This window comes from Hyla sarda, chromosome 10 (assembly GCF_029499605.1).
Source record: "Hyla sarda isolate aHylSar1 chromosome 10, aHylSar1.hap1, whole genome shotgun sequence".
Classification (NCBI taxonomy): domain Eukaryota; kingdom Metazoa; phylum Chordata; class Amphibia; order Anura; family Hylidae; genus Hyla; species Hyla sarda.
In genome coordinates, this window is record NC_079198.1 from 114,793,545 (window position 1) to 114,819,127 (window position 25,583).

Below are 25,583 nucleotides of genomic sequence, written 5' to 3' on the forward strand. Positions count from 1 at the left end.
GAGGTCCCTTAGTAAATGGAGGTCCCTTAGTAAATGGAGGCTCCTTAATAAATGGAGGTCCCTTGGTAAATGGAGGTCCCTTGGTCCCTCGGTAAATGGAGGTCCCTTGGTAAATGGAGGTCCCTTAGTAAATGGAGGTCCCTTGGTAAATGGAGGTCCCTTAGTAAATGGAGGTCCCTTAGTAAATGGAGGTCCCTTGGTAAATGGAGGTCCCCTCGTAAATGGAGGTCCCTTAGTAAATGGAGGTCCCTTGGTAAATGGAGGTCCCTTAGTAAATGGAGTTCCCCCAGTAAATGGAGGTCCCTTAGTAAATGGAGGTCCCTTAGTAAATGGAGGTCCCTTAGTAAATGGAGGTCCCCTCGTAAATGGAGGTCCCTTGGTAAACGGAGGTCCCTTGGTAAATGGAGGTCCCCTCGTAAATGGAGGTCCCTTAGTAAATGGAGGTCCCTTGGTAAATGGAGGTCCCTTAGTAAATGGAGGTCCCTTGGTAAATGGAGGTCCCTTAGTAAATGGAGGTCCCTTAGTAAATGGAGGCTCCTTAATAAATGGAGGTCCCTTGGTAAATGGAGGTCCTTTGGTCCCTCGGTAAATGGAGGTCCCTTAGTAAATGGAGGTCCCTTGGTAAATGGAGGTCCCTTAGTAAATGGAGGTCCCTTGGTAAATGGAGGTCCCCTCGTAAATGGAGGTCCCTTAGTAAATGGAGGTCCCTTAGTAAATGGAGGTCCCCTCGTAAATGGAGGTCCCTTAGTAAATGGAGGTCCCTTAGTAAATGGAGGTCCCCTCGTAAATGGAGGTCCCTTGGTAAATGGAGGTCCCTTGGTAAATGGAGGTCCCCTCGTAAATGGAGGTCCCCTCGTAAATGGAGGTCCCTTAGTAAATGGAGGTCCCCTCGTAAATGGAGGTCCCTTGGTGTTATGTATACAGTAGAAACAAAGACACCAGGATTTAACCACCTCTGTAGTGGTAGAGGGTAGATAGCACTGAAAAACGTAACCCATGTGGAGTATAAATGTTCAGTTCCTTAGGCGGTAGATGCCCTGAAAATATTTGGAGAACAATGCAGACCGGCTCCTAGCAGAGACGCAGACAACAGTCTTAACTGAACGTCCACAAAGGCACAGACAGCTAAGGGGTCCTTCATATCATTATCCTGTCAGACTTGGAAGTTTTGGAAGAAAGATAAAGAAGTCCTTCAGGTCCGGGCAAAGTCCTTAAGCAGGATATCTGCAAAAAAACCTTGAGACCTCTAGTCCTCTTGAGACAATATGGCCAGGAAAAGTTGGTTTTACATAGGGATCTAGTTAGACTAACCAAACCTTTATACTAGAAGATTCCAGGGAATTCTTGGTTAACCACCATCAGGGGGCAGAAACTATATGTGAATGTATATGTGAGATTAAAGTGGTACTGTCATTAAAAACAACATGAGTTATTAGTCTGGGAGCGGACAGCATTGCGCTCTACTTCTTGGCCAACCAAGAGATCCATACATTTCTGTGCATAGAAGTCTATGCGGAAAACTAGACGGATCTCTTGGCCGCCTGCTTCCCCAGCTACTAACTCAAGATTGCAGTGAGTCTCAGCAGTAAGACTTGGTGCGATTACCAAGTTTTGATATGGCTGATCGACATGTTAAAAGTTGTCTTTAATGACAGTAACACTTTAACTCCTTGATACCATATGCGATTACCTGGTACCATAACAAAGTGCAATTAACATACAATATAGTAATCATTCAGGTGATAACTCCTTAACCCATAAGATATCTTGTACTAAGAACACTGCACTAGGATGTCTATACCTCAACGTCTTCATAAAACAACCTTTTACAGCACATAGTCAAGTCCACTTGAAACAGCAGTTGCCTTATTGTGTCCATCTCTCTCATCCACAGTATTTCTCCCGCTGGTACTATGGTTATTGCCAGGAAGAGTGAAGACTGATCTGAGCACTTTGCAGAATTGTCTTGCAGACCCAGAATATGATGAGTTATTGGACATTGCCAAAAATGGCTTATCAGGTACCAAGACAGTCCATCGTAAAAACATTGTGATTGTTGGTGCTGGAATGGCTGGACTCTCTGCTGCCAAAACATTACAAGATGCCGGACACAGGGTACGTTGTCTGTTAAGTATACATTCAACATGACTGTTCATAATTCTTACATTCTTAACATCCTCACTAGTGTTGAGCGGCATAGGCCATATTCGAATTCGCGAATATTCGCGAATATATGGACGAATATCCGTCATATATTCGTGAATATTCGGATATTCGTAATATTATCGATTTATTTTCGCATATGCGATATTCGCGAATAAAATTTGCATTGCGAATATTCGCGAGCAACACTAATCCTCACCTCTGAGTGGTATACCCGGGGTGCTATGCCCCCCCCCCCCCCCCCCCCCAAAAGTCATATTGTGTAACAGGGTCTCATTGCTCAGGTCTGTCCACCACTAATAGGCAGAAAAGATTCTTCAGGTTATCAAACCTTGAACCACTTGCTGAATAATCCCACCACCGAGCTCGGAGAGCCAGAGCGCGTCAACCACTAATGTTACATGGAGCTTTAGAAGGATCGGACCCATCATTGGTTGATAAAAAGTGCATTATGCCCGTAATGGTACAGATGGTTTCCACTTCTATATACTGGTCCCATACTTGGATAGATAAGCTTCTTACACCAAGCAAATGGCATAAATCCCAACACTATGTCAATGCCTTATGCTTTACAGGTTACATTATGCTTTACATTGTGACAGGTGACTGTGCTGGAAGCCGACAGCCGTGTTGGAGGTCGTGTAAGGACACATAGAGATCCAGAGGGCTGGTATGCAGAACTGGGGCCCATGCGTCTGCCGGAGTCTCACAGGTATCAGTACTGAGTTTAGTATAAGATATTAGATTACTTTGATCGGTTACTGAGTGCTGTATATACAAAAACAATGTTGGGGAGGGCTATTTAGTTTTTCACCAAAGATAACAGAGCAATTTTGTCAGACAACTAAGGCCTTGTTCACACCAGTGTTGTGGAACTCCATCCGGGAGCTTCATTATACACACTGATAACAAGGCTGGATGGAGGGTGTCACAACAGAAGTAAATGGATCCGGACAGGTCCCATTCACTTTTGGGTTTCCATTAGATGTCAATTATTTTGAAGAATATGAGCCGAGGAAAAACCTAACATGCAGGATTTTTTTTCTCGGCTTAAGTCCTGTGATTCTAACGGAATCAGTGAATGAAGCTCTGAACACTAATGTGAATATAGGCTTATGCTCTAAAATTCCTCATATATTTGTAATGTCCCAGTACAGGTACATGGTCCTGTGCTACCCTTAGGCCCTGTCAGGTTGAGACCCTCAGTGACCTGGGGGCTCCCCTGCTGTTTCTATAATGTTATTTATCTTACCTTATGTGTAGTCAGTGTCCTAATGTTTAGATAGTCTGAAGGACCTGTGGGAGGTTTCAAGTATGTCACATGTTATGTTATGCAGTCACATGATTTGTTGTCACATGTTCTCCCAGAGAGCACCAGCTTAACCTATGACCCGCAGCTTGACCAATGGGCTTTGGCTCAGCCCCCCACTATATAAAGAAGTGGCCATTACAATTCGCTCTCTTAGCTCTTATGCTATCTTACTGAGCACAGCAACCCCCAGAGATCTCAGTGCAAGTGATCAGTATCTGGAAGACCCCAAAAGCTACAGTCATTCCAGTAGGTCTCAAGTCTATGTCTGATGTCACTGAAACTAGTCAAGTCCTGCACATAGTTGTCAGGATCCGGACTGGTATGCAGCGAGGACACTGGAGGTGGATCCTCTGTGTCAGTGAGGTTATGGCGTGGGCCGTACCAGGGGAACGGAGTCTAAGGGGTTACTGGTTTTCACCAGAGCCTGCCGCAAAACGGGATGGACTTGCAGCTGCAGGTAACCCCCAGATCGTTCCACCCGATAGCGACTCAACCCCAACTGACAGCTGAGACACAGGGACAAGGCAAGAGCAAGGTCGGACGTAGCAGAAGGTCAGGGCAGGCAGCAAGAGTCGTAGTCAGGGGCAACAGCAGAAGGTCTGGGTACATAGGCTTGGGATACACAAAACGCTTTCACAGGGCACTAAGGCAACAAGATTCGGCAAGGACAGGAAGGGGAAGTGGGTTTTATTCACATGGAGCAGGTGGGAGCTAATTAGGAAGATTGGGCCAGGCACCAATTAGCGGTGCGCTGGCCCTTTAAATCTGAGAGCCCCGGCGCGCGCGCGCCCTAGAGAGCGGGGCCGCACGCAACGGGACCCAGCAGGAGATCGGGACAGGTGAGTGGAACAGGGTGTGATCCGCGAGCGGGCACGTCCCTCTAGGCGGATCGCATCCCCGCCAGGCACAACAGAGCAGCGTCTCCGGTCAGCACTGCCGACCGGAGCGCTGCAGGGCAGAAGACGCCGCGAGTGCTCCGGAGGATGAGGAGGAGCCGGAATGCTCGGCATAACAATAGTCAAGTCAAGTCTAATTTCAAGTCAAGTTAATTACAAGTATTGGTCCAGCAAGCTGCGAGGTCCTTCTGGGTCCTGGCCACCTCTCTGGGAAATCTGGCCTTAGCTGTGAAGATAATTACATCTGTCTTATACTCAGTAGAGCCTCCGTTTGACCATAACTTGTTGTGGACTCTCATATCCCTACTAGCAACTGGGATAGTGGAGAAACCAGGCGTGTGGTGTTCCGGAACCCGAAAACCACCCTGGCGTCACGAACACTAGGGGTTAATACCATCTAATCCAACCACTCACACCGCTACACCCGTGGTCCCACCATACACCGGTGGTCCACCACATATTCTAATATATTAAGGATTGTTTGCACCCCCTGGATATGCCATAAATGTCTGATAGATGAGAATTTCACTTTTAGGGCCCAGACCTATATCTAGAAAGAGGGGCCATTCAGCCAGGATGAGGTGGCCAAATGTAGTTGGGATTCTGAACACAGTTCAGTGGACTGTTTTACAAACTTTGACTTCTACTGCACAAAACAGTTTTTTGACTGTTTTTGGAATTTTTTCAATCTCTTATTACCTCAATTAGGCCTGATGGGGCTAGAGGGGTCTGCTGCACCCTGCTCATCAATATTCATAAACCTACTCCCTTCTCCTTTGCCATGTTATAGTACTGCACATGCGCCACTTATTGTGCAATGACGTCTGTGAAGCCGAGGGGAATGCCGCTGCCGGGAAGACACTGTAAGCGGCGCATGCGCAGTACTATAACACGGCTGAAGGAGCAGGGAGGGGATTTATGAATATTGATGAGCCGGGCGCAGTGGCCGCCCGGCGAAGATGGCGTCAGGTAGCCAAGTAGCATATGTTAAAAAACGAAATTCGTGGCTTAACGGCAGGGTGAATCTACATGTGAGTACCGTTTTAATCAGCATCACCCGCACTACAAGTCTGCGTAACAGGTTTAGTGTGTGGGTGATACTACTGACAGATTTCCTTTAAAGGGGTTCTCCACTGGAAACATTTTTTTTTTAATCAACTGATGCAAGAAGGTTAAACAGATTTGTAAATTTCTTCTGTTTAAAAATCTTAATCCTTCCAGTACTTATCAGCTGCTGAATACTACAGAGGAAGTTCCTTTCTTTGTAAATTTCTTTTCTCTCTGACCACAGTGCTGACACCTCTGTCCATTTTAGGAACTGTCCAGAGCAGGATAGGTTTGCTATGGGGATTACTCCTATTCTGGACAGTTCCTAAAATAGACAGAGGTGTCAGCAGAGAGCACTGTGGACAGACAGAAAGGAAAACTCTAAAAGAAAAGAACTTCCTCTGTAGTATACAGCAGCTAATAAGTACTGGAAGGATTAAGATTTTTAAATAGAAGTAATTTACAAATCTGTTTAACTTTTTGGCACCAGTTGATTAAAAAAAATGTCTGAGAGACCATCTACTTGTCTGATGGCACAGACCAAGTGCAGTCTATTGTATTCCCTTCCCGTCACATCACCTGTTACTTGACAGTGGACTGGGGGCTTGCTAACCTGACTTGGTGTCGAGGGGCCTGCATTGAATTTTATTTTTTCTGGCATTTGAATTTCCACAGCAGAATTTAATTTCTGCCATCTGCACAATGCAGCAGAATCCCATTGAAAACAATGGGAGACTGCTGCACTGGATGTTCCGAGTAGAATTTTTAGGCTGGATTCAACTATAAAATTCTGCGGTATTAAAAAGGCCCTAAGAAAAGACGTTCCTGAATTGTATACAAATCTTTACTAAAACAGACAGGTTCAGAGAGGCCTCGGGTCCTCTTTAAATTACTCTACACTAATAACTTAAAACTCATATAAGAAATCATTTTGCCACATAATGGGAAAAAATGCTTAAAGGGGTACTCCGTCCCTAGACATCTTATCCGCAATCCAAAGGATAGGGGATAAGATGTCTGATCACGGGGGGTCCCACCTCTGGGACCCCCTCCATCTCTGTGCAGTACCCTACATTCGTTTAGAACGCTTGGAGTGGGCAGTGGGGGGGTCGTGAAGTCACTGTCACGCCCCTCGTGATGTCACACCACGCCCCCTCAATGCAAGTCTATAGGAGGGGGCGTGGCGACCGCCACGCCCCCTCCCATAGACTTGCATTGAGGGGGCATGACGTGATGTCACGAGGGGCGTGGCAGTGACGGCACGACCCCCGCCGCCTGCTCCAAGCGTTCGGAACAAAATGTTCCGAACGCTGGGGCAGCGGAGTACCCCTTTAATTGTCATTCTATGTGAAAAGTGGTGAATGCCTGTAGAAGATTTCCATGTAGTCCCAAATAATATGGGGGTGATTCTTTTCCCTCTTACAGGATCGTACGTGAGTACATTAGAAAGCTCAATCTGAAGTTGAGACCTTTTCTTTCATCCGATGAGGACACTTTTTATTTGTTCAACAATGTCAAAAAATTGGATAAGGACGTGATGAAGGAACCAAATCTGTTTGGATTTGATCTATCACCAAATGAAGAAAAGAAATCTGTGGACGATCTGTATTACAGCCTGATAAATAAGGTATAGAAGATCTTCTGACTAAAGTAAAAAATACATAGTAGAAGACTGCAAAAAAAATAAAAAATAAAAAAAACAATGGAGGAGATTTATCAAAACCTGTCCAGAGGAAAAGTGGTTGAGTTGTCCATAACAACCAATCAGATCGCTTCTTTTATTTTTGAAAAGGCCTCTGAAAAATGTGTGGTCGCCCAGTACCCTTGCTGTCCTGTCAGGCAGCCTCCCTTCAGTGTCCCCTGGGCCCCCCGACACCTGTCCCCTTATGTATATATATTTTCTGCCATGTGTTCAACTGTAAAATGTTGGCATGTGATCACCAGTTGTCATGTGAGTTGTCATGTGATTGTAACCCAGGAGGTATCAGTGACCATGTGACCTACAGGGTGACCTATGGGACCCCTCAGAGTCTCCCCCATATAAGCCCTGGGTGGAGCCTCTGCTCTTAGTCTCTGCTGAGGTCCAGTGCAGTCAAGTCCTAGAGTGTGTCTGGAGTCCGTCCTGCAGCCACAAGCCTTCAAGTCTGCAAATAAGCTACAGTCACAGCTTAGTCAGTCTCAAGTCAAGTCAGTCACAGTCATCTATTGTCAAGTCAGAGTGGCCTGCACTAAAATTGTCCAAAACCACTGCAAGCCCTTAAGGTCTCTGAAGTCACTGGTCACCACCGTGGGCCCGGCTACACTGTATAGACTGTACCATCTGTCACTATAGTATATACTGTTTAGTATAGTATAGTCTATACTATAGTCTATAGTATAGTATATATAGTCTATACTGACTATATATATATATATATATATATATATATATATATATATATATATGGACTACCATTGTCCGTAACCTGGTGTCGGAGTCATTTTTGCCCCCGTGCCTAGCCCAGGACCCAGCAGTATACCTTTGGGTGGTATTGAGGATAAACCATTCCCTGGCATCACGAATACAAGGGGTTAATGTCATCTGCCTCTAGGGTAATAACATCTGCCCCTAGGACCATTCCATCTGCCCATATCACACCCTCCACCACAAATGAAAGAAGCGATCTGATTGGTTGCTATGGGCAACTTAGCAACTTTTCCTCTGGACGGGTTTTGATAAATCTCCCCCAATGTTCCTGCACCTGTGTGTCTACCTATAGACCAGCAGATACAAATATGAACCTACCATGGAGTCTCTGGAAGGGGCCCATTCCATGGTCATTTTAGTCCCATTTTAAAGGTTGGAGAGAACTTACCTAGGAATGTAGACTCAGATGCTACAGTGGAAAATGTACTCAAGCCATGAAAATGTAATGAAGGGACCAGGGCGATGGTGACAAGCGGCTCTTTAAAGGGGCCTCATTCCTATCATTGCTATGAGTCCTCCTGTCCTCTATGTACACCACTTATCGGATTTACGGTATCTATCCTGGTCATTTTGCATGGCCTTTCCACTCTGGTCCCATCCACATGACAGCCCAGTATATTCTGTAATGCTGTATACAATGAATAATCTTGTTGATGTGAAGGTTTATTGGACAACAAACAGTTTATCAGTGATGGACACATTGGCCCTCATTAAAGGGGTACTACCATGCTGACAACTTATCCCCTATCTAAAGCATAGGGGATAAGTTGCCTGATCGCGCGGGGTCTGATGACTGCCGATCACGGGGCCGGAGTATCGTGACCTCATGGCTCCGCCCCCATGTGACGTCACGCTCTGCCCTCTCAATGTAGTCTATGGCAGGGGGCGAGACAGCTGTCTCGCCCCTACCATAGACTTGCATTGAGGGGGTGGAGCGTGACATCACGATCACCGGCCCCGTCATCAGACTCGGAGCGGATGTTCGCTCTGGGGCCTGATGAGAGCGGGGTGCTGCGTGCGAGATCGCGGGGGTCCCCAGCAGCGGGACCCCGCGCGATCAGGCAACTTATCCCCTATCCGCGCAAGAAATTCTGTCTGCGCCAGATATTGTGCCAGAATTTGCGCCAGAATTGAAGAAACCCCGACTAACTCTCCATTTTGCTAAGAAAGCCTGGAAAGGGGCGTGGCTATCTGTAAAATATGGGTGTGGTCATGGAAAAGGGGCGTGTTCCCAACATTTTCACAAAAACCCAACATATTTACTAAGGTTTCCACATAAAATGTGGTGGATTTGAGCCGAGGAAAACCCCACAGATCAGAATATGTGTAAAAAAAGCAAAGTGTTGGGAAAGTGGAAAATGTAGGGAAACCTTAGTAAATACCGTGGAAAATAAATTGTAGGGAATTAAAACCCACAAAGAAACCTACACAACACTCTTAATAAATAAGGGCCAATGGTTCTATCTCCAAAGTGATCCTGCATTTCTTCTTTTCAGGTCATCGCGAAAGCACATGGAAATTGTTCTGAACTTATGGATGAATTTGACCAAGCATCCAGACAGGTACTGCAATAATTACTATTATTATTACTGTTTATTTTAAAAGTGCCTTTATTTTCAGGATACAAAGGTTCAAGTATAGAACACAGGACAAAAACAAGTACAGTGACCCCCCCGACCTACGATGGCCCCGACATACAATCATTTCAACATACGATGGCCTCTCAGAGGCAGCATCAACATACGATGCTTTTGTATGTCGGGGCCATCGCATAAACGGCTATCCGGCAGCACAGACTGCTTCAGCTGCCACCGGATAGCCGTTTACAGTGCCCTGTGTGCTCCGCTGACGATCACTTACCTGTCCTCGGGGCTCCGGCGCGTCCTATTCGGGATCCTCTGCATCGTCGTCATCACGTCGCTGCACACGCCGTCCCGTCATCCAATAGGAGTGGGGTGCATAGCAACGTGATGGTGGCGATGGAGAGCGAAGATGCCGGGGAAGCAGAGACCTTGCTGGAGCGTCGGGGACACCCCGGGGACGCGGCGACAGTGATGGACGGCGACATCCAGGGCAGCGGTGACGAATGGTGACGGTCCGGAGCGGCGGCGACCAGAGTATAAGCTCCAATACCAGTGGTCTTCAACCTGCGGACCTCCAGATGTTGCAAAACTACAACTCCCAGCATGCCCAGACAGCCGTTGGCTGTCCGGGCACGCTGGGTGTTATAGTTTTGCAACATCTGGAGTTCCACAGGTTGTAGACCACTGTCCTATACTTTACATTGCACGGATTCCTCAACATGCGATGGTTTCAACAAACGATGGTCCATTTGGAACGGATTACCATCGTATGTTGAGGGATCACTGTACACTAAACAGGAACGAGATGAATGACAGATGGGTACAGAGGGAAAGAGAACCCTGGTCACTAGGGCTTACAATCTACAAGGGAATTTGTACGGAGACAGTAGGTGCGCATAGAAGCTGCTTGAGTGGTGGTGTAGTGGAGGCTGATCTGAAGAGATAAAAGGGGTATTCCAGGGAAAAAATTTTTTTTTTTTTATGTATCAACTGGCTTCAGAAAGTTAAACAGATTTGCAAATTACTTCTATTAAAAAAATCTTAATCCTTCCAATAATTATCAGCTGCTGAAGTTGAGTTGTTGTTTTCTGTCTGGCAACAGTGCTCTCTTCTGACACCTCTGCTTGTCTTAGGAACTGTACAGAGTAGAAGAGGTTTGCTATGGGGATTTGTTTCTACTCTGGACAGTTCCCGAGACAGGTGTCATCAGAGAGCACTTAGACAGAAATGAACAACTCAACTTCAGCAGCTCATAAGTACTGAAAGGATTAAGATTTTTTTTAATAGAATTCATTTACAAATCTGTTTAACTTTCTGAAGCCAGTTGATATATATATATAAAAGTTTTTTCCTGGATAACCCCTTTAATGTAGAACGTTCCTATGGTGAGTGATGGGTTGGGGTAGTGAGTTCTAGAATATGGAGAGTGTATTGGAGAACTCTTAGAGATGGTTGTGTGAGGAGCGGACAGGAGGAGAGATTACATGTGGGGAGTAGGGTTGCCACCTTTCTTGCAAAAAACCAGGAATGATAATTTGCATAATTAATTATATATGCGTGACATCACAGGATACACATATACGGGGAAATTTTGTCCTATTTTGACCCTATAACTTTTTTATTTCTCCTTATACGGCCATTTTTGTTTCGATGTGACTTTTTGATTGCTTTTTTTTAAAATTAAATTCAAGACCCAGCATGTCCTGATACAGCCTGTGGCTCAGCAGCTGCCCCCAAACAAGAACTACAACTCCCAGCATGCCCTGATACAGCCTGTGGCTCAGCAGCTGCCCCAAACAAAAACTACAACTCCCAGCATGTTGGACTATATGGTAGTATATAGTACAGTATAGGTCAGTGTTTCCCAACCAGGGGTGCCTCCAGTTGTTGCAAAACTACAACTCCCAGCATGTTGGACTATATGGTAGTATATAGTATAGGTCAGTGTTTCCCAACCAGGGGGGCCTCCAGTTGTTGCAAAACTACTACTCCCAGTATGCCCGGACAGCCGTTGGCTGTCCGGGCATACTGGGAGTTGTAGTTTTGCAACAGCTGGAGGCGCTCTGGTTGGGAAACACTGGAATACTATATGGTGTAACATTCCGGGAGTTGGAGGATTGGTTGGACAAATACCAGCCATTGCATTGCCGGTATTTGTAATATAAAAATACCGGCAGGGTGGCCAAAATACCGGCTGTGCCTGTAAAATACCGGCCAAGTGGAAACCCTAGTGGGGAGGTATAGGGATATCAGGTCAGAGATATATGGAGGGAACAGTTTTTGGAGGCTGTCATAACTAGAGATACTAGTCTTGGAGTTGTGGCCACCATAATATGAGGCCTTTAGAAAAACCTGTAAATATCACATATTCATCCATTTCACTCCTACTAATAAAACTGAGATAATGTGATGGATCGATATGGAAGGATAGGGTGGGTAGATAGATAGGGGGTAGATATGTGGTGAGGGTGTGATGAGGGTAGATGAAATTACCCTAGGGGCAGATGGCATTAACCCCTTGTGTTCGTGACGCCAGGGCATGGTTTATCCTCTACACCACCCAAAGGAATACCGCTGGATCCTGGGCTAGGCACCGGGGGCAAATAATGACTCCGACACCAAGTTACGGAACAACGGACTTAAAGAGAAGAGTGAAGAGCCTCCACTCAAGTCTTATATGGGGGAGACTCTGAAGGGGTCCCATAGGTCACATGATCACTGATACCTCATTGAGTTACAATCACATGACAACAGGTTCATCACATGTCAACTGTTCTTAAAGGCATAGCACATTTTATATACAATACACAGCATAACGTAGGCATAGAAGCACAGGAACAAGGGGAACAGGGGATACTGTATGGAGGCTGCCTGACAGGGAAGCAAGGGTACAGGGGTGCAACTCCTGTACTGGGCCACCACAGATAGATAGATAGATAGATAGATAGATAGATAGATAGATAGATAGATATGAGATAGATAGATAGATAGATAGATAGATATGAGATAGATAGATAGATAGAAGAGGGATAGATATGAAATAGATAGATGAATAAGAGATGGATAGATAGATAGATAGATAAATAGATATGAAATAGATAGATGAATAAGAGATGGATAGATAGATAGATATGAAATGGATAGATAGATAGATAGATAGATAGATAGATATGTCAGGGTTCTCTTACATGGCCAGATAGCTGGGTGCTGATCGATTATGAACAAGCACTTTGGGCTGATCACTGTGTCTTTTACATTGAGTAATAATCAGGCAAGTCAAGATTTTGGCTCATTGTTTAGCACCAGGGAATAGAGGAATTGGTTGGCAATGGCCTCTGTGCCTACTAAAGCAAACCATGTATAATAGGTGTCAAAAGACCCCCTCAAATTCATCGGAACCAGCCAATCATCTAATGGGTATGGAGACTCCTAAGTAGAAGACAGAGCTGATACAATTGAGAGACCACAGATAGAGGTGCATTAGGAGACATAATAAGGTTGCTCTAGAGTGAACCAATGGAGATCAAAGGCCGTAATCTGTTCTTGGACTAATATAGAGTAGATAGTGAGTTAATCCAGTTGTTAGTTACAGAGGGTATGGTGGGAACTAATGTGTTTTATGCTTCTTTTATCAGTCTTTTCTAGTAGATGAAGGACATCTAAGTGCAGGAGCCATTCAGATGATCGGACACTACAAGAATGCCAATGGAAACTTCTTCATATCATTCTTGGAATCAGCAATGTCTATGTTTAATGGCAGCAGGTACAGAGTCTGTTCCATTATGTGTGGTAAACCCATGGTGGCATGCTTCCTTCTATCCATTTATAAAGTGATGATTCATGGTCCTAATTTCATCCATCACACCCAGAAACAGCTAGAACTTCTCAATGTGCAGGCCCAAATAAGGTACCGTATATACTCTAGTATAAGCCGAGTTTTTCAGCATGATTTTTCGTGCTGAAAACGCCCCCCCGGCTTATGCTCGAGTGAACAAAAACCACTTCTGGCTTAGCTGTGAGGGGATGGTCTGGGCCGTCCATCTTCAGCCATCTATGCTGCAGGGACCGTCCAGTGGGGAGAATTAGTCGTTCCAGGCTGTCCATCTTCACCGGGAGGCCCTTTTCTCCGCTCCGGGCCGGCCCCGAACTAGTGACACTGCATTGATGCCACCGCGCAGGGACGTTCATGTGCAGGGACGTCCCTGCGTGTCGTCGTCAACCCAACGTCACTAGTCCTTGGCCGTACCGGAGAAGAGGGCCTCCCGGTGAAGATGGACAGCCTGGAACGACTAATCCTCCCCACCGGATGGTCCCTGCAGCATAGATGGCCGAAGATGGACGGCCCAGATCAGCTCACCCTTCCTTCCCACCGAGAAAGCAACAACTGGGGAGGTGAGTGGAAAACAAAAGGGGGGTCTGGATGATGACAAAGGGATTGACAGGCGGTGATGATGAAGGGGGGATGATGACGAGGGGGATGATGACGAGGGGGATGATGACGAGGGGGATGATGATGAGGGTGATAATGACAGGGTGATGATGACGGGGGGATAATGACAGGGGTGATGATGACTGGGGTGTTAATGACAGGGTGATGATGACGGGGGGATAATGACAGGGGTGATGATGACTGGGGTGTTAATGACGGGGGTTTGGATGATGACATGGGGGGATGATGTATTTCCCACCCTAGGCTTATAGTCAAGTCAATAATTTTCCTAGGTTTTTGGGGTGAAATTAGGGGCCTCGGCTTATATTCGGAACGGCTAATACTCGAGTATATACAGTAGTCTTCTAAACCCCAGTGGCTGTTTTGTCGCATATATGTCAACAGTTGAGACATTATAGGGGAACTTTCCTGAGACTGGCATCTCATACATAAAACTAAGCAGGAGTTAGAGGCGCCAAATGCCTCCGAATACCCTAATACATTTGGTGCATTTATCAAATGTCTGTGCACCTTTGAGTGAAATCTACACCATAATAGTAATCGGTAGAGGCATGTGTTGGGCTAAAGCCGGGGTCTCAAACTCAAATTATCTGGGGGCCACTGGAGGTAGAGGCTGGGTGAGACTGGGTCGCATGCGCCCCTCACATATAATGCCCCCATTATGCGCCCCTCACATATAATGCCCCCATCATGCGCCCCTCATATATAATACCCCCATCATGTGCCCCTCACATATAATGCCCCCATCATGCGCCCCTCATATATAATACCCCCATCATGTGCCCCTCACATATAATGCCCCCATTCATGTGCCCCTCACATATAATGCCCCCATCATGTGCCCCTCACATATAATGCCCCCATCATGCACCCCTCACACATAATGCCCCCATCATGCGCCCCTCACATATAATGCCCCCATCATGCCCCCCTCACATAGTTACATACTTACATAGTTACATAGTTAGTACGGTCGGAAAAAAAAACATATGTCCATCAAGTTCAACCAGGGAATTGAAGGGTAGGGGTGTGGCGCGATATTGGGGAAGGGATGGGATTTTATATTTCTTCATATAAATATAATGCCCCCATCATGTGCCCCTCATATATAATGCCCCCATCTTGCACTGCTCACATATAATGCCCTCATCATGCGCCTCTCACATATAATGCCCCCATCATGTGCCCCTCACATATAATGCCCCATCATGGGCCCCTAACATATAATGCCCCATCATGCCCCCCTCACATATAATGCCCCCATCATGCGCCCCTCACATATAATGCCCCCATCATGTGCTCCTCACATATAATGCCCCCATCATGTGCTCCTCACATATAATGCCCCCATCACATATAATGCCCCCATCATGCGCCCCTCACATATAATGCCCCATATCATGTGCCCCTCACATATAATGCCCCCATCATGTGCCCCTCACATATAATGCCCCCATCATGCCCCCCTCACATATAATGCCCCCATCATGCGCCCCTCACATATAATGCCCCATATCATGTGCCCCTCACATATAATGCCCCCATCATGTGCCCCTCACATATAATGCCCCCATCATGCCCCCCTCACATATAATGCCCCCATCATGCGCCCCTCACATATAATGCCCCATATCATGTGCCCCTCACATATAATGCCCCCATCATGTGCTCCTCACATATAATGCCCCCATCATGCGCCCCTCACATATAATGCCCCATATCATGTGCCCCTCACATATAATGCCCCCATCATGTGCTCCTCACATATAATGCCCCCATCATGCCCCCCTCACATATAATGCCCCCATCATGTGCCCCTCACATATAATGCACCCATCATGCCCCCCTCACATATAATGCCCCCATCATGCGCCCCTCACATATAATGCCCCATATCATGTGCCCCTCACATATAATGCCCCCATCATGTGCTCCTCACATATAATGCCCCCATCATGCGCCCCTCACATATAATGCCCCATATCATGTGCCCCTCACATATAATGCCCCCATCATGTGCCCCTCACATATAATGCCCCCATCATGTGCCCCTCACATATAATGCCACCATCATGCGCCCCTCACATGTAATGCAGCCACTACGCACCACTACAAGCTCTATTAACACCACTCGCGACCACGGTCAGTGTTCTGGGACCACGGACGCAATGGCAGACGCAGTGCAAGCAGCAGGCCACCTATGCAGCAGGCCACCTATGCAGCAGGCCACCTATGCAGCAGGCCACCTATGCAGCAGGCCACCTATGCGGGCCTCTGAGCCTATTTTAACATAGGGGCCTGGAGCTGTAGCTCCATCCGGCTGCAAAATTTCTCAAATTTTTTGACAGAGCCGAAATTTGTGCAAAAAAAAAAAAAAAGTAACTACTCTTTAGTCACGCGAGTTTGAGAACCCTGGATTAAAGAGTAAAGTCACTTTTTTTTTCTTTTGCACAAATTTAGGTTCTCACAAATTTTTTTATAAAGAGCCCAATAATTTTCCCCTATGTGTTCGTCTTACAAAATTTTAATGGCAACTTTAAACTACGGCTTCTCGGTTGTACTTTTATTGGACTGAACCTGCTGGTGGAAATATTTTAATAAACGTGCAGCCGGATAGTCAATGTTGGAGTTTTGCTACTGCTGTTTCTCTAGAGTTGGCCATATACATTAGATAAGTGCTGGCTGAACTTGCCGAATTCAACTAGAAAGGACAATCATCTAATGTGTATGGTGTCCAACAGGTGATGTTGGAGGTAAGTAGAATTGGGCATGTTAGATTTCGATTGACAGATCCTCTGATGTTCTGCTATATCCCATCACCGGAGAGGTCCGCCAACAGCTTTCTCCTCTTACCCTTTTGAGAACATATGAAAGCTGTGCATGTAAATAGGAGGGAAGAAGGGAATTGGGAGACTTAGCTGTTGCTCCAGCATATCTTATGTATATGCCCAGTTTAAAGGGGTATTCCAGGAAAAAACTTTTTTTTATATATCAACTGGCTCCAGAAAGTTAAACAGATTTGTAAATTGCTTCTATTAAAAAATCTTAATCCTTTCAATAATTATCAGCTGCTGAAGTTGAGTTGTTTTCTGTCTGGCAACAGTGCTCTCTGCTGACATCTCTGCTTGTTTCGGGAACTGCACAGAGTAGAAGAGGTTTGCTATGGGGATTTGCTTCTAAACCGGGCGGTTCCCGACACTTAGACAGAAAAAAACAACTCAATTTCATTAGCTCATAAGTACTGAAAGGATTAAGATTTTTTTAATAGAAGTAATTTACAAATCTGTTTAACTTTCTGGAGCCAGATGATATATAGAAAAAAGTTTTTTTCCTGAATAACCCCTCTAACTTGTTCTGTCTGTCTTTGTCTATTGGTGTTTGCCTTGGGCCCTGCTTGTTAAAGGAACTTATTATTCATAGGCAATAAGATGTCTGATCGTGGGGGTCGCACCACTGGGGCCCCCCACGATCTCTCTGCTGCACCTGGTGTTTGTTTAGAGCATCGAGTGCAGCGCCCCCTCTATGCAAGTCTATGGGAGGGGGCGTGACGACCGTTACGCCCCCTCCCATAAACTGCATTGAAGGGGCATGGCCGTGATTACACCATGAGCCTCTGCCCCGCATCGCCAGTCATCCAGCACGTAGTGAAGTTCACTCTGTGAACTGGATGTCGAAGATACCTCAGCCGAGATCATGGGGATCCCCAACGGCGGGACCCCTACGATCAGACATCTTATCCCCTATCCTTTGGATAGAGGTTAAGATGTCTAGGGGCAGATTACCCCTTTAACTCACCCTTTAGCTCCCATGTAGCTTTGGTATCAGGACCCTCATCTACGACCGGTCTCCACTGACTAAGTCTGCTTCACGAAGCCGGTTGGAGCTGTAGATGTGACATCACATCGCTACTTAGCCAATCACTGGCCGCAACAGTGTCCCGTCTTGTCCAAGGATTGACGAGCACCACTGTCTTTTCTCCTGGCTGTAGACACAAAGCTCTGCAGCTTGGAGGAGAGCAGAATCACTGGAGCTACAAGGGATCGGAGGAAGGTAAGTTACAGTTTTTGTTATGTTATTAGGCAGCTTGGGTGCAATTGTAAAATAATACATTTTACCAGACAACCACTCTAAGCTATAGCGAACATGAACATGTAATTTGGATTTACACAATGTTGGGAATTGCTGGATATGATATAGACATATAAAACCTTGACAACTGTTTTCTCTCCAGATTAGATGAGATCATTGGTGGCTTCGACCAGTTGCCCCAAGCATTAGCCAGCCTCCTGGGTAATGTCATCAGACTAAATTCCACCGTGGTCAAAGTTATGCAGAAACACAAATCTGTGGTTGTCCATTATCGGAAAAACAAGTCCTCCGCTCTCACCAGCATATCTGCAGACTACGTCCTCATCACCTCCACCGCCAGGGCCACCAGACGTATAGCCTTCAGTCCTCCACTGAGTAATGACAAGTACAATGCTCTGAGCTTCGTTCACTATACAAGTGCCACAAAGATTCTTCTGAGCTGCAACGAGAGATTCTGGGAGAAGGATGGGATAGTCGGTGGAAAAAGTACTACTGATCGACCATCTCGTAACATCTACTACCCAAGTCATAACTTCACCAATGGAAGAGGCGTCCTCCTGGCATCGTACACTCTAGAAGACGATTCAAGGTTCTTTCTAGCACTCAGTGATGAGGATTGTGTTGATGTTGTCCTGGAAGACTTGTCAATAATCCACAAAAGATCAAAGGAGGAGCTGAGAAAACTCTGCCCGAAGTTTGTGGTAAAGAAGTGGAGTCTGGATCCATATTCCATGGGAGCATTTGCCTTTTTCACACCGTATCAGTTTGGAGACATGTATGAATGGTTATCCAAACCAGAAGGCAGAATCTACTCTGCTGGGGAGCACACGTCATTTCCTCATGGCTGGATCGATACCGCTATTAAGAGTGGTCTGAAGGCAGCAAGAGATATTCATAAGGACTCCTTTAGGTTTTTCCATTGATAGATTTCTTTACTTATATTGTGCATATATGTATAATGTTTGGGGGGGGGGGGGGGGAAATAAAACAAATAGACATCTTGATAGACGGGTGGTAGATTACTTACAGCCCCAATGATACAGTACAGTTCTAAATCTTAAAGGAGATATCCAGTGCTGAAAAACTTATCCCCTATCCTAAGGATAGGGGATAAGTTTCACCGAAACGCGTCACCTATGTCTACTTTGTCTATGTACCGAAGTTGATTCTGCAATAAATAGCTCCGTTCCATACCTACCTGCGCTGGACAATCCCTTTTCTTCTGTTGCAAAGTTACAGGTGCAGCCCCTTATCCGGCCCCTTATCTCCCCGTCATGTGTCACAGTTATTACTGTCCCATAATCTCTCCCTGTTTCACAGTTTTTTGTGTTCCCTCACAAACTGTGTCAGTTATTAATGTCAGGAGAAAAGGGATTGTCCAGCGCAGGTAGGTATGGTACAGAGCTATTTATTGCATAATCAACTTTGGTACATAGACAAAGTAGACATAGGTGGCGCATTTCGGCCCTGCAGGGGCGAAACGCGTCACCTATGTCTACTTTGTCTATGTACCGAAGTTGATTCTGCAATAAATAGCTCTGTTCCATACCTACCTGCGCTGGACAATCCCTTTTCTTCTGTTGCAAAGTTACAGGTGCAGCCCCTTATCCGGCCCCTTATCTCCCCGTCATGTGTCACAGTTATTACTGTCCCATAATCTCTCCCTGTTTCACAGTTTTTTGTGTTCCCTCACAAACTGTGTCAGTTATTAATGTCAGGAGAAAAGGGATTGTCCAGCGCAGGTAGGTATGGTACAGAGCTATTTATTGCATAATCAACTCTGGTACATAGACAAAGTAGACATAGGTGACGCGTTTCGGCCCTGCAGGGCCGAAACGCGTCACCTATGTCTACTTTGTCTATGTACCGAAGTTGATTCTGCAATAAATAGCTCCGTTCCATACCTACCTGCGCTGGGCAATACCTTTTCTTCTGTTGCCAAGCTACAGGCGCGGCCCACGCCAGTCCGAGCGCTGCCTGCTCAGGGAGTGAACTGAGGATCTTTCTACGTTTCCTACCGTTATTAATGTCCTCTCATTTCCCCCTTGTGTGTCAGTCATCAGTGTCTCATCTTTAAAGAGAAAAACAACAACACAAAACTGTAAAAAAAAAAAAAAAAACTGTTTTACTTACCTCCACCTCGGTTCTCGCACTGACCCCCCATTCTGCTTCTGGTGTTCAACAATTGATGTCGTTGGTCAGCGCTTCAATGTCATGTGACTGCTGAAGCCAATCAGCAGCCTCTCCATAATTATCCATACTCCTAAGTACGTGTGCTGCTTCGGTAACACCGGAGCCAACGGCAGACAGAACGAGGGATCAGTAGAGGAGCATAGGTGGAAGTGAGTAAAAAAGTTTTTGGAAAGGGCTGAAAAAAAAACAGGCCTGTACCTTCTGTGCTGTCCAATGTCCCCACGAGTACAGCTGAAAGCAGGGACATAATAAGAAAAGGCTGCAAGCCACACAGCGCACCTCTACACCAGAATTGTTACAGCCTCAAAACTTATGATACCCCAGAACAGAAGAAAAACCTAAAGAAACACCATAATGGACCCCAAAACCTATGAGACCCCAGAATAGACTGGAAAATTAATAAGATTCTAAAAGAGACCCCAAAACTTATCAGACCCTGGAACAGAAGAAAAACTTAAAGAGACACCATAATAGACCCCAAAACCTATGAGACCCCGGAACAGACTGGAAAAATCAATAAGATCCTAAAACAGACCCCAAAACTTATGAAACCCCAGAACAGTAGAGAAACTTAAAGAGACACCATAATAGACCCCAAAACCTATGAGATGCCGGAACAGACTGGAAAATTAATAAGATACTTATGTGGTAGCCCTTGGGGGGTTGTATGGTAGTGGTGGTATGGTATAGGTATAGGAGGGGTTAATGTTAACCCTATAGTTCGTGACGCCAGGCTGAGGGCTGGTATGCTGAATCAGTGTTCCGGCCTATCGCCGCCCTTCCCAGTAACGATAGGTGCATAAAATAAGTGAAGGTCCACAAAGAGATTGAACTTGAACTTGAATAACTTTTTATTGAAGTGCTGGCAATATCCACAGCACAGTAACAGTCTCATATAAACAGTCCTTAGGTTGCTTAGTGACTGACAGTTGTAGCGGACCTTGAGCTAGATATACAGTCTCTGAGTTTAGGGAGAGATTTGCAGATCTGTCCGGATTTAGGGAATTATTAGGTCCGGTGATGCTGCAGAGTGTTTGGGAATTGATACACTCTATAATTAGATTGTTCAGCTGTCGCCGCAAGGCTCAGGCGTAACTCACTGCGATAATTGCTGCGCAGGTCTTGCTTGCCCAGGAACAAGAGAGAGAAAAGATGGCCGCCGCTCCCTTATATGGGCAGGGGGCGGGGCGAATCTGATTGGTCCGAACATCTGCCATTCACCATTACATGGTGTAATGGGATTGCTTACGTCACAGGGCCTCCAAAGGTCCTTAAGCTTAATACCATAGAGTTCACCTAGTCACATGACCCGCAGGTCCTGCAACGCTATGGAAACAAGTAATTAACCATTTATTTACAGATATATCATTATATTTACATTAACCTTATATAGACCACTGGTCTATTAGTAGAAATAGAGGCGACAAGGGATTAAATAAGTGACAGGGATCCCTACGTCCTAGGGACTATGGCTATGGGGACCCAAACATACATAGGTACCGTATATGATGCGGTACCGGGATACCAAACTTAAACAGACCCCAAAACTTATCAGACCCCGGAACAGAAGAGAAACTTAAAGAGACACCATAATAGACCCCAAAACTTATGAGACCCCGGAACAGAGTGGAAAAATGAATAAGATACTTAAGCAGACCCCAAAACATATCAGACCCCAGAACAGACTGGAAAATTAATAGGATACTTAAAGGGGTACTCCGCTGATCAGCATTTGGAACAAACTGTTACAAACGCTGGAGCCAGCACCGGGAGGTCGTGATGTCATAGTCCTGCCCCCTCATGACGTAACACCCTGCCCCCTCAATGCAAGTCTATGGGAGGGGGAGTGGCTATGACGTCACAAGCTACAGTTTGTTCCAAACGCTGAGCAGCGGGGTACCCCTTTAAACAGACCCCAAAACTTATGAGACCCTAGAACAGTAGGAAAACTTAATGAGACACCAAAATAGACCCAAAATCTTATGAGACCCCAGAACAATTAGGAACATTAATGATGCCCCAGAACAGATCCTAAATTAATGAGACCACTGAACAGACCCCCAAATTAAAGAGACCCCAGTTTAGACCACTGAATAAAGTCAGGCCCCAGAGCTCAAACATGAATGAGGCCCAAATGTTGAGAATCAGGTGTTTGTGACAAATATGTTAAAAACATAAGATACACAAGTGTATATGCCCCAAACACAGCAGGAAGCTCTACCTCCAAGACAAGGATATCAATTAGAATCTAACATGTGCGCCAGAAGGTCATCCACAGAAATAAGTACAGCCTAGATAGGCATAATGTAACAGCAGTGACCCATTGTCCCCGACGGGCGTTTCATGCACACGGTGGCTTCATCTGGGTAACATCATTGTTTTGGAGGTATATCTTCTTGCTGTGTTTGTGCATATACATGTTTTTTGTCCCAAATTTTTTATTTATTTTACATATTAGCCCCAAATAAGTGATTCTCAATGCTTGGACTTTATTTCTCTGTTTTGAGACACATTTATACGGATTTTACATGTTCAAATGTTGGTTGGCTTTTGCAGTTAAATGCGTATTGCTCATTACACCTTATTTTACTCATTATAGATATGCCAGGACCCCGCCAATTTAAGTCTGTTGTGGGCAGGGATTAATGTAATATTTGACTGTTGTTTTTGTATTTTATGTGATAATAAAGCATAATTCTTCTGTACGAGCGCCTTTTCTGCATTCTGATTTCTATATTTTTTTGTATGTACTCAGGACCCTTACTGACTGCAGATACTTCTATTGGACGGGTCACCATACCCACACCATGTCTACACCATACCCACCCCATATCTACACCATACCCACACCATGTCTACACCATACCCACCCCATATCTACACCATACCCACACCATGTCTACACCATACCCACCCCATATCTACACCATACCCACACCATGTCTACACCATACCCACCCCATATCTACACCATACCCACACCATGTCTACACCATACCCACACCATGTCTACACCATACCCACCCCATATCTACACCATACCCACACCATGTCTACACCATACCCACACCATGTCTACACCATACCCACCCCATATCTACACCATACCCACACCATGTCTACACCATACCCACCCCATATCTACACCATACCCACACCATGTCTACACCATACCCACCCCATATCTACACCATACCCACACCATGTCTACACCATACCACACCATGTCTACACCATACCCACACCATGTCTACACCATACCCACCCCATATCTACACTATACCCACACCATGTCTACACCATACCCACACCATGTCTACACCATACCCACACCATGTCTACACCATACCAACACCATGTCTACACCATACCAACACCATGTCTACACCATGTCTACACCATACCCACACCATGTCTACACCATACCCACCCCATATCTACACCATACCCACACCATGTCTACACCATACCCACACCATGTCTACACCATACCCACACCATGTCTACACCATACCCACACCATGTCTACACCATACCCACCCCATAACTACACCATACCCACACCATGTCTACACCATACCCACACCATGTCTACAAAATGCCCACACCATGTCTACACCATACCACACCATGTCTACATCATACCAACCACATATCTACATCATACCCACACCATGCCTACACCATACCCACACCATACCTACACCATACCCACCACATATCTACACCATACCCACACCATGTCTACACCATACCCACACCATACCTACACCATGCCCACACCATGCCTACACCATACCCACACCATGTCTACAACATGCCCACACCATGCCTACACCATACCCACACCATGTCTACACCATACCCAAACCATGTCTACACCATACCCACACCATGTCTACACCATACCCACACCATATCTACACCATACCCACACCATGTCTACACCATACCCACACCATATCTACACCATACCAACACCATGTCTACACCATACCCACACCATGTCTACACCATACCCACATAATGCCCACACCATGTCTACACCATGTCTACACCATACCCACACCATGTCTACACCATACCACACCATGTCTACACCATACCCACATAATACCCACACCATGTCTACACCATACCCACATCATGTCTACACCATACCCACATCATGTCTACACCATACCCACATCATGTCTACACCATACCCACACCATGTCTACACCATACCACACCATGTCTACACCATACCCACACCATTTCTACACCATACCCACACCATGTCTACACCATACCCACATCATGTCTACACCATACCCACATCATGTCTACACCATACCCACACCATGTCTACACCATACCCACCCCATGTCTACACCATACCCATCCCATGTCTACACCATACCACACCATGTCTACACCATACCCACACCATGTCTACACCATACCAACACCATGTCACCATACCAACACCATGTCTACATCATACCCACACCATGTCTACACCATACCCACCACATATCTACATCATACCCACACCATGTCTACACCATACCTACACCATATCTACACCATACCAACACCATGTCTACACCATACCCACACCATATCTACACCATACCAACACCATGTCTACACCATACCCACATCATGTCTACACCATACCCACATCATGTCTACACCATACCCACATCATGTCTACACCATACCCACACCATGTCTACACCATACCACACCATGTCTACACCATACCCACACCATGTCTACACCATACCCACACCATGTCTACACCATACCCACATCATGTCTACACCATACCCACATCATGTCTACACCATACCCACATCATGTCTACACCATACCCACCCCATGTCTACACCATACCCACCCCATGTCTACACCATACCACACCATGTCTACACCATACCCACACCATGTCTACACCATACCAACACCATGTCTACACCATACCAACACCATGTCTACATCATACCCACACCATGTCTACACCATACCCACCACATATCTACATCATACCCACACCATGTCTACACCATACCTACACCATATCTACACCATACCAACACCATGTCTACACCATACCCACACCATGTCTACACCATACCCACACCATGTCTACACCATACCTACACCTTGTCTACACCATACCCACACCATGTCTACACCATACCCACACCATGTCTACACCATACCCACACCATGTCTACACCATACCCACACCATGTCTACACCATACCCACACCATGTCTATACCATACCACACCATGTCTACACCATACCCACACCATATCTACACCATACCAACATCATGTCTACACCATACCCACATCATGTGTACACCATACCCACACCATGTCTACACCAT

The 25,583-nt window shown here is 45.8% G+C and overlaps 1 protein-coding gene across 1 annotated transcript in view; it reads left to right on the top strand.

Moving 5' to 3' along the window:
• LOC130293234 (uncharacterized) overlaps positions 1 to 18,940 on the top strand; it is a 72,669-nt gene extending 53,729 nt beyond the window's left edge. Inside the window, exons 5-10 of the mRNA XM_056541736.1 lie at positions 1,840 to 2,115; positions 2,766 to 2,875; positions 6,844 to 7,045; positions 9,382 to 9,447; positions 13,104 to 13,231; positions 18,150 to 18,940. Of these exons, the coding sequence (XP_056397711.1) occupies positions 1,840 to 2,115; positions 2,766 to 2,875; positions 6,844 to 7,045; positions 9,382 to 9,447; positions 13,104 to 13,231; positions 18,150 to 18,930 (1,563 nt within the window). The 3' untranslated portion in view covers positions 18,931 to 18,940. The remainder of the gene's footprint in view (positions 1 to 1,839; positions 2,116 to 2,765; positions 2,876 to 6,843; positions 7,046 to 9,381; positions 9,448 to 13,103; positions 13,232 to 18,149) is intronic.
• The last annotated feature ends 6,643 nt before the right edge of the window (positions 18,941 to 25,583 follow it).